The sequence below is a fragment of the Capsicum annuum genome, chromosome 11, assembly GCF_002878395.1.
Source record: "Capsicum annuum cultivar UCD-10X-F1 chromosome 11, UCD10Xv1.1, whole genome shotgun sequence".
In the NCBI taxonomy this organism is placed as follows: Eukaryota; Viridiplantae; Streptophyta; class Magnoliopsida; order Solanales; family Solanaceae; genus Capsicum; species Capsicum annuum.
This window is the reverse complement of record NC_061121.1, coordinates 354,569-364,568: the sequence shown is the minus strand read 5'-3', so window position 1 is coordinate 364,568 and position 10,000 is coordinate 354,569. Positions and strand designations below refer to the sequence as shown.

Genomic DNA, 10,000 nt, shown 5'->3' with positions numbered 1-10,000 from the left:
CTTTCAATTCATAGATGTAGATCTCGGACCTAGTAATTTAAGCATAACAAATAATATCAATATCAAATACTAAAATATTACAATCACTAAATTTAAGCAACTATGAATTAGTAAATATAGAAGACACTTTTCAATATTTTGTCAGTACAATCTCAAGATACTATAATCAATAGAAATATAATGGAACGACAAGCTTATTCAACCTTGTGAAATAAGTTACATTGATGACAAAATGAAAGTCTTCCTTTACATTCAACAAATATTGGAAATAAAAAAAATTCGGGCTTCACTATTTTTTATTTCAAGCAGTGAAAAATTGAAGCAAAGTATAGTGAAAAATATTTTTAAATAATATAAACTTTTGAGAAATATAATGTTTTGATATGAGTGTTGTTGGGGTGGGGAAGAAGGGTGAGGATGGGATTAAATCACATTTGTCATTTTCCACGAGGGAAGTGATTATAGGATCCAAACACACCCCAAAGTTAAAAGTAAACAGAGGAGTATCTAACAATGTACTGTGACAGTTTTAGGTTTTGAGTAAACAAAGATAAACCCTAGGACCATTGATGGCTGAAGAGGCCATACTGGCATATCTGGAGAAGGAAGAAGAGATTTCTAATTCTGAAAACTTTGCACAACAGTTTGGTTTTAGCCATGAGGAGATACTCAATGTTATTCGTAGACTCCATGGCTTTAAATTTGTTGAAGCTAAGGTACGCCTCATTCATTCATTCATCCACTGTATTCTAATTTCATTACAGTAGTAAACAACAAGATTCAAATAACCAGCTCACATGTAATTTATATTTCAAAGGAGAGCCTTGGAGTAACTTGTAAAGTTGTGCCATGTGACCAGGAGATGCTTAGTGCACTGGGCTGCCCCTTTATGTAATTTAAATTTGGGACATTATATAGTTTTTTTTTTTTCATAACCGTGGTGTCTGGGTGGGCCTCGACTAAATTCATGTGATGCCTACCATCTTTCAGTAGCACCAGATATCAGTAATTCAGTCCAAGGCTAGGTAGGACACATTGGAAAGAATCATCTAGTGTCTTTTTTTGGTCTCAACTGGGATTTGAACTCGAAAACTAACGTTCTTAACCCACATTATTGACCACTAGGCCACACTCTTGGATGCAAGAAAGTTGTGTCTTTTTTTATTTTGTATAACTGTGGTGTCCGAGCCAGCTTTCGTGCACCTCGACTAAATCCACAAGATTCCTATCACCTTTAATCGGTACCAAAGCTAGTACAGATGGGAAGAATCACTTAGTGTTTGTCTTTTGTTGTCTCTGCCGGGATTTGAACTTGAGAGTTCAGGTTCTCAACTTACTTATTGACCAATACCCTTGGATGCGAGAAAGTTGCATTTAGTTAGGTGATCAGTATATACAATGTAGTGGTGCTTGCAAGGGTGAAAAGTATTATTAAGCTCCAAACCAAAAGCTTTCTCTATAAATGGAGCAGATTTCAAATTCTGAAAAAGTTGCATTTGTTTTCCCCGATAACCGTGGTGTCTGGGTAAGCTTTCACACACCTCAACTAAATCCACGGGATACCTACCACCTCCCACCAACAAGGTTAGGACAGATGGGAAGAATCACCTAGTGTTTTTTTGGTTGTCTCTGCTGGGATGTGAACCCAAGTGCTCAGGTTCTCTACCTGTTTCATTGACGGAAGAGTGTTAAGCTCCAAAGCAAAAACTTTCCTTAATAAATGGCTCTGAATTATGATTTGGAACACTTAAGCAACTCCTAGAGTTGACTGTTTTGGTAAGGTTGCTGCTACGGATGCAATGTATGATTCATGATAAATTCAATACTGAGGCTACTTTTTACGCCATAGATGCTTTTTCTTGACAACTCTATGGAAAACACCAGTCGTCTGATTGTCCATTGGAATCGAGTGTTCCAAATTTGGTCACTGATGCTTCAACAATGCTTAATTCAGCTTGTTCTGTACCAAATCAGCTATACCCAAAAAGTAAAAGATGAATATTTATGTACAAAAAAGTAAAAACAATAAACTATAAAGATTCAAACTTTACCTCAACAAGTGCTTCAAAAGTGCTCAATTCTGCTTGCTCTATACCCTATCTACAAAACCCAGAAAGGAAAAGATAAATATTTGTGTTAAAAATAAATAAAGTTTCAAACTTTGCCTTAAAAAATGCTTAATTCTGCTTTTTAAGCCTTTTTATGGTATGTTGGGTTGGTGCTGATTTTCCGGCAGAGTCTGAGAACCCGTGAATATTGAAGATGATTTGGAAGATCACACCCCATTATGCATTATGTAGACTCTTTGTCCAGAGAGGAACAAAAGATGTTCTTTTGAGGGAAAGATAGATCATGTTTATTTTGTAAAATTCTTTTGGTATAGGGGCTAGGGGCTATGAGGTAGAAAATATGAATAATGTTCAAGATTTTATGTAAGACGTGAGGATATAGTGGAGAAACTGTAATGTTCAGCTATTTTTAACTCCACGCAATACCATCTTGGTACTGAATTTGTTAAAAAAAATTCTTTATGACTTTTATGTAAAGACATTTGTATAAATCATTGGGAAATAGCTTTCACGGATGTGAAAAGATATTTGAATGTATTGAACTGTGCAGGATATTAGGAGAGAGAGATGGGTGCTTACTGAAGAGGGGGAAACTTATGCTGCCGTAGGTTCTCCAGAATTTCAGCTTTTCTCAGCAGTACCACCGGAGGGAATAATTGCGCTGGAGGAGTTGCAGGTGCCAGCCTGTTCTTGGTTTTAGTGTTTTGACTAGTTATTTTCATGTACATTTCAGATTGCTTTTACATCAAACAGAATAAAATTATAATGGACAGTAAAGATTCAAAAAGAAAAGGGGAAGATTGTAATAATTTAAAAAGACTTCATGACGCTAGCAAATGTTTGGTATGTACTCGGTTATATTGTTTAGTGAACTTTCTTTTGCCTAAGCGCTTATCTGGCTGCAGAAAAAATTGGATCCTGCAGTTTATAAAATTGGTTGGCAGCAAGCTTTAAAGAACAAGTGGGTGCAGATGAAGACAGATGTTCCAATGAAGGATGTTTCAAGGAAGGTACAGTAGCCAAATACATAGGAGTGTAATTTTGCTCCTTTTATTTTATTTTATCAGAATTGTAATTTTGCTCATTCTTCTCTGTATTTGTAATATATCATTCTTTGTTATGACCGCATTTTTTCAATTGATGAAAACCTGTACCTTCTCCCAGCCCTTGCCTAAAACGAAATTTTACAACCTTCAGTACCAATAGATTGTTCCCTTGTTTTCAGTTTCAAAGAAAAAGATTATTCTCTTGTTAAGATTGCTTCGTTGTTGCCTGCCGTCTCTCATTTGGAGTAGCTTATCTCTGCCTCTCAATCACTAAACTCGTTCCCCACAATTCATTTTGATAGGTAGTAGTAGTATTCCTCCCTTGCAGCTTTAATTTTGTTTTCGTCCTCACTCTACTTAAAGTTTTTAACACCATCATAGTCTACTTTCTTCTCCTATCCCTTCTACTTGAGCTTGTAAGTGCAAAAATGTATATATACACTCCCTTCTACTTTCTAGCCTATATTCAACATTATTAAACTGTAACTGTCCCTCTTTTGTTTTACTGTTTGTTTCCCTATCCGTATCTGTTAAATGAAGTCTCTGCGAACTATAATGTAGAGGAAGCAAGTGAAGGTGACATCAACATGTGCTGCTTTTAGTGCTTTTTACAGTGATCCACCCTTTAGTCTATTTTTTTTGACTTCATGTAGGTCCAACCTGCTGATGACAAAGTTAAAGATTTGCTGTTGCGGATACAAAATAACGAGGTATATTGTTTTGTAGTCAGTGGTCATCTTATTCCCCAACCTTTCACTTCTTACTACCTTTGATCTTTACTAATAGCTCTCCTCCCACAGGAAATTAGTTATGGTTTTGTCATTAGTTGACTATTATATTAATCAATTTGTCTTTAACGAAGTCAATAAGGAGGATATTGATGCTCTAAAGCGAAGAAAACTAATAATTCAGCAGTAATTATCTATTCTTCAATATCCTCTCTCCAGCACTTGACGTTTACAAGATGTAATCTTACAATTACCTTAATGCGTGGTCAAATGCTGGTTCTTAAATATGTTTCTTATTGCTGCTCTTTCTAGGGTTTGGAAAGGAAATTCCGTAAGAAAAGGTCCCAAATACGCCCCGATAAGGAAAAGAGCCGCTACCAATCTTACTCGGGAAAATTTACAGAGGTAACTTTTTGACTCATTCAGAAAGAGTAGATAGCATTTCGAATTTACTTTCAGATATGTTTATAAATTAACTGATCGAGTTGTTTTCCTTGATGATGGATGATCTTTAGTTGCTGCTCGAGTTAAAAAACTGTTTGATTTTGAATTTGCATGGAAGTAATCATGGTTTTATTAGTGCATGTTCAAATGAAAAGAGCTTTTGCATTTTATATGCTTTGAAGAGAAAACCTATAAAAGAAATTCATGGGATGAATAACTCAATCGAATGCAAATATAAACTACTAGGTATATTTTCTGATGTGCCTAAGTTTTGGTAGGTAGAATTACCTGGCGGGCTGGCACCTAAGGTAGTGGGAGGTAACTGGTACCCAATGGACTAGTCGAGGTGTGCGCAAGCTTTTGGAGGCTACTTCCACATGAAGAAAAAGTAGCTTCTACTAGTTTTCAAATGTGGTCTATTTTTCAATTACTAGTCAAAAAGGTGGTTAGCACTTTGCTATCCTTACTTTTTGAAAGGAAACAAATTCATGGACCGGTTAATGGGAAAAGTTGCAATATGTAGCTTTCACAGATGGTTCGGAGTATTTAATATTTTTTTTTTTTAAATTTATGTGTTTGAATAATTAATCTAAGTAGGGCTCCACTAATTCCACGATGGAAGAAGCATATAGTTGATTTTCTAATTGACATATGTTGCTTGTTCCTTTGAAGGGGTGACTGGAAGGAATTGGAATTTAAAGAGTACAACTTCAGTGCCAAAGGTCAGCCATTTGAAGGTGGCCATCTTCATCCATTGCTCAAGGCATGTTTTTGTTCCTTTTTTCATTATTGATTGTTGTTGTGGCCTTAAATGGATTTTATTCTGTTAGCTAACTGAGGCCAAACTGCCATCTTGTTGCAGGTTAGGCGGCAGGTACAAACGATTTTTCTTAATATGGGGTATGACTAAATGACCTTTTCAAAAATGTCTATATATGGAGGCAGTAGTTCCTTCAGGCTGTATAACTGCATGCATATGTGCAGTTATATATTTGGAAATTCTTTGTAGTGGATCGTAAGTGCAAAATTCTATTTGAATTGTGCAGGTTTGAGGAAATGCCAACAAATAATTATGTCGAAAGCAGGTAAGTTATTATTTATTTTGTTAGTCTTTTCCCGGTCATGAATACGAGTTAGCCCTTCATAATTGATGGAACATCCAGGATTCCCAAAGAAAAAAGTCGTTAGACTATATGAAATAACTTAACTAGGAAGATGGCGTATCTCCTTGTCTTTTTACTTTTATCCAAATAATGGAGTGGGCATTTTCTTTGCATGGCTCTTAGTTAAAGAGGTTGATATGTAAATATTTTGAATCCAACTCCTACTTTATCCTACATTAGAGATGCATTTTTTTGGGGCATTTAAAGTATATGCTAAGGTTCCTACTTCCTAGTATATATAACAGTCTCAAAGTATCTTGCTGTAAAGCAATTGACTAATTACTTACTATTTTCTCATGCTGAACACTCATGAGCTTCTGATGGTCAACAATCAAATTTATTGAAGATGGATGGTAAAATATAGCTATTGAACATTCATAAGCCAAGCTCTAATTGATGGTAAATTATAAATTCTACTTGCCAACGTATACCCGTTTAGGAGTCTTCTCTGGTATATAGCTAGTGGTGATTTGTGCACTGCCATGTTGTTCTCTTAGTAAAAATTGCGAGGATTATTATTTGTTTTAATTTTTATCAATGAATTATGCATCAATGTGGATGGTCATAATTTGCAGTTTCTGGAACTTCGACGCACTTTTCCAGCCCCAACAGCACCCTGCCCGTGATTCACATGATACATTCTTTTTGAAAGGTTAGTTTGACTTTACATTTTATCTCCTCATCTAAATTTATTCTAATGAATTATTTGTTCGATATTGTAGTGCCTTCCACCACAAAGATGCTGCCAGAAGATTATGTTGAGCGGGTAAAAGAAATTCATGAATCTGGTGGTTACCAATCTAGGGGGTATGGTTTAATATTGCCAATCCTTACGTCAGTGTCACTCACACTTGTCAAGGTTTTGACATCCCTATACTCAGTTAACTGTGCTGCTTGTTTAGATATGGGTATGATTGGAAAAGAGAGGAAGCGAACAAGAATCTTTTGAGGACACACACTACTGCTGTTTCATCAAGAATGTTGTTTGCATTAGCTCAGGTCTAAATGGCTCGCCATATCCAAAATCATAGTTTTACATATATTTATATATATTTTACTTCATGCATTTTAAACCTGTGCTACACATTGTTGCAGAAACCATTTGCCCCCAAGAAGTACTATTCTATTGATCGTGTTTTCAGAAATGAAGCAGTTGATCGGACACATCTTGCTGAATTTCATCAGATAGAAGGTCGTTATATAGTTATAGAAATTTCGTATTGTTCATGTTTCCCTGTTCCTTGAATTCCTCATAGTAGAATTATAATGAACCTTGCTTTAGAAACTTTTTGAAGAACACAAGAAAATAAGACACTCTTATTTTCCTAAAAAACATTTTCCGCAATACTGAAGACACCCTTAATCTGCATATGTCTGAAACATATTTATGCATCTGTGTAAATACAATACAGTTATAGGTCATCTCAAGCTGTATTCTCATATTCAAACGCAATACTTGCATTATATACATTTACAGGCCACGTTAAACTATCTTTCTCATATTCAAACGTAATACTTGCGTTAAGCTCCGTGTTAGGTAGTTGTTTAAGTATATTTTGTTCTTTATCTGCAATTCTGTATTTTATACCTGTTAACAGTTTCATGAACATATTGTCATGGTTTCTTACTCCAGGCTTAATATGTGACCGCGGGCTTACACTTGGTGACCTGATTGGTGTTCTTCATGACTTCTTTTCTCGTCTAGGTGACCAACAACACTCTACTGTATTTTTGTTGTGTTCAATTTTTGGTACAGCAATATCTTCATAGAAAAGATAAAGCTTGCAGTGATATCGTGTCCATCTCAATTTACATGAGCTTTTAATTTTGAGAGGGCTAATTCGTGGTTACTTTTCTTTTTCTAATTACAGGAATGTCCAAGCTTCGGTTCAAACCTGCTTATAATCCTTATACTGAGCCCAGCATGGAAATTTTCAGGTTGTAGTAGTATATTTGACGTGAATGAACAATTGTTCAACTCAGCATAATTTCATATTCTTTTGTTTTGTCAGCTACCATGAAGGCTTCAAGAAATGGGTGGAAGTTGGAAATTCTGGTATGTTTAGGCCTGAAATGCTACTTCCTATGGGTCTGCCTGAAGATGTTCGGGTTATTGCCTGGGGCCTTTCCCTTGAGAGGTATACGAACTGTTAACAGCAGCATGCTCTTATTTATAAATTAAATTAACTTCCTGTACTTGTGTTGCTGGGTGGTATTGATAGAAATGAGAGCTGTTTTCATGTTTGAACGTTGTTTGTTATAAACTGTAACGAGAACTGATAACCATAGGAAAGCCGCATTTTCTTCAGCCATACTATGTGAAAGCATGCCGTAGCAAGGAAGATTGCAAAGTTTAGTCTGTACCTTTGAATCATCATGTGCAAACATATGATAATCAAATGTTCAAGGTTTGAAACCTTGGATCATTTGCATGTATTTAAGTAGCAAGTTGGAGGGATTTGTGGCATAATGGAAGTTGGTTCCAAGAGAAAAAGGCATCAGTTTGTTTGTAATGGTACTCAAAATTGTAAACTGCTGAAAAGTTGGAAGGCTCAACGACTAATGTTCTCTCTCATGCAATGCTTGCAATAGTTTCTGAACTGATTATTGCAGTTCTTGCTAGTTGACACAGATCTTAAGTCTTCCGGCTGCAGTTATTTTATAGGACTTTGTAATGTGACAAAGAGCGAAGGGACGTGTGTTGGTAGTTTATGTGACCTGAGTAGCTAGCTGATTATGGTTGTGTAATCATGACGGAGGGAGCCATAGGGTAGATATGGCTCGTTGTTGGTTTAGATGAAAGTTTTTTGCTGCGCTGTGGTGTAAAATCTACTTTTAGTTATGCTACTCAGTGTTCATATGTTCCATTGATGCTTATTTTGCTTGTGTTGGTGCACCAGGCCGACCATGATTCTCTACGGAATTGACAACATCAGAGATCTTTTCGGTTCCAAGGTATAATTGTCCCTTTGTTAATTAGCTGTGGTACGATTTCTCAACGATGCCAATGTTTGACCTTAGTTCTTCTTCTATCTTTTTGCAGGTGGATCTAAGTCTGATCAAAAGAAATCCGATATGCCGGCTTGGACTTTAGTAATACAGCAGCATTCTTGACTTGCAGATCCATTCTCTCACACCCTTGATGGTTGCTGGGCAATCAAGTTGACATCATTTTTTTACATACTGGGAATTTTTCGCTAGTGTTGATACAAATGTGAAGCTGATTAAATGTCACATTAGGTGGGAACTGTATTCAAGTTTTGATGTTATAGTAACTATATTTGTGCTCATTTAGTCTCTTCAAAAATCCTCAATTTCTGCTATTTCGCTGATATATTTTAAAAAAAGCTTTGTCCGCCTCTCCAAAGCAATACGATTCATTTAATAGGTTGTCGCAAGCGTACCCAAGAAGTTTCGCCTAAAATGCATTCGGATGCTCATATCTTCCATCAATTCATAGGCTAACACACGAAAAATCACAAAAATTCTCAATTTTGCTATTTGCTCATATGTTTTAAAAAAAGCTTCGCCTGACTCTCCAAAGCAATATGATTCATTTAATAGATCGTTACGAGCAACCCCAAGAAGTTTTGCTCAAAATGCATTCGGATGCTCATATCCCCATCAATTCATAGGCTAACGCACGCGAAAAATCGCAAAAAATCTTCAATTTCTATGATTTTGCTCATATTTATTTAAAAGGCTTTGTCCGCCTCTTCAAAGCAACATGATTTATTTAATATGCCATTTCGACCGCAACCAAAAAGTTTCATCCGAATGGAATAAAAATTCAGGAGTATTTTGGTTTTGTTATAAAACAATAAAGAATAAGAAAAAGAGTAGAGAGAATAGAGAGAGTGATTCTTATTACTTCTCTTGAGGGATGATTTATAATAAAGAAAGTCCTTTTATTTATAGGGGGAATTTGCCCCTAATTTCACACTAAAGGAAGTCCTTCTATTTATAGGGGGAATTTGTCCCTAATTTCACACTAAAAGACAAATACATCAAATCCTGATAGACATCAAATAGATCCTGATAGACATTCACTATAATTGATATATATCATAACACTCTCCCTTGAATGTCTAACAATACGCATATAGGCTGCCTCATTAAAAACCTTACAAGGAAAATCCAGTGGGACAAAACCTCGTAAGGGAAAAAGAGTACAGCGCGTATTAACTCCCCTAATAAGAACATCCTTGAATCTTTGCATTCCGATCTTGTGCACCATCTTCTTAAAAGTTGTAATTGGAGAAAACTTGGTGAATAAATCAGCCATATTTTCACTTGAACGAATCTGTTGCACGTTGATATCACAATTCTTTTGTAACTCATGTATGTAGAAAAGTTTTGATAAAGTGTGCTTCGTTCTATCTCCTTTTATGAATCCTCCATTAAGATGTGCTATGCATGATGCATTATCTCCGTATAAAATTGTGGGTAGATTGTCATATTTCACACCACATTTTTCTCGAATGAGATGTATCATGGACCTCAACCATACACATTCTCGGCTTGCTTCATGAATAGCTATTATCTCATCA

At 35.8% G+C, this 10,000-nt stretch overlaps 1 protein-coding gene and 1 pseudogene across 1 annotated transcript; one reads left to right on the top strand and one right to left on the bottom strand.

Annotated features, from left to right (window-relative positions):
* The window catches only part of LOC124888572, a 4,703-nt pseudogene extending 4,136 nt beyond the window's left edge, over positions 1-567 (bottom strand).
* Positions 423-8,809, top strand: LOC107848488 (phenylalanine--tRNA ligase alpha subunit, cytoplasmic). Its single transcript, XM_047399274.1, has 18 exons — positions 423-716; positions 2,620-2,745; positions 2,975-3,079; positions 3,769-3,837; positions 3,986-4,029; positions 4,156-4,248; positions 4,960-5,050; positions 5,150-5,187; positions 5,334-5,372; positions 6,026-6,102; positions 6,173-6,257; positions 6,353-6,449; positions 6,546-6,642; positions 7,084-7,155; positions 7,322-7,388; positions 7,463-7,588; positions 8,351-8,405; positions 8,494-8,809. The coding sequence occupies exons 1-18, from the start codon at positions 570-572 to the stop codon at positions 8,542-8,544; spliced, it is 1,479 nt and encodes a 492-aa protein (XP_047255230.1). The 5' UTR covers positions 423-569; the 3' UTR covers positions 8,545-8,809.
* Positions 8,810-10,000: the final 1,191 nt, after the last annotated feature.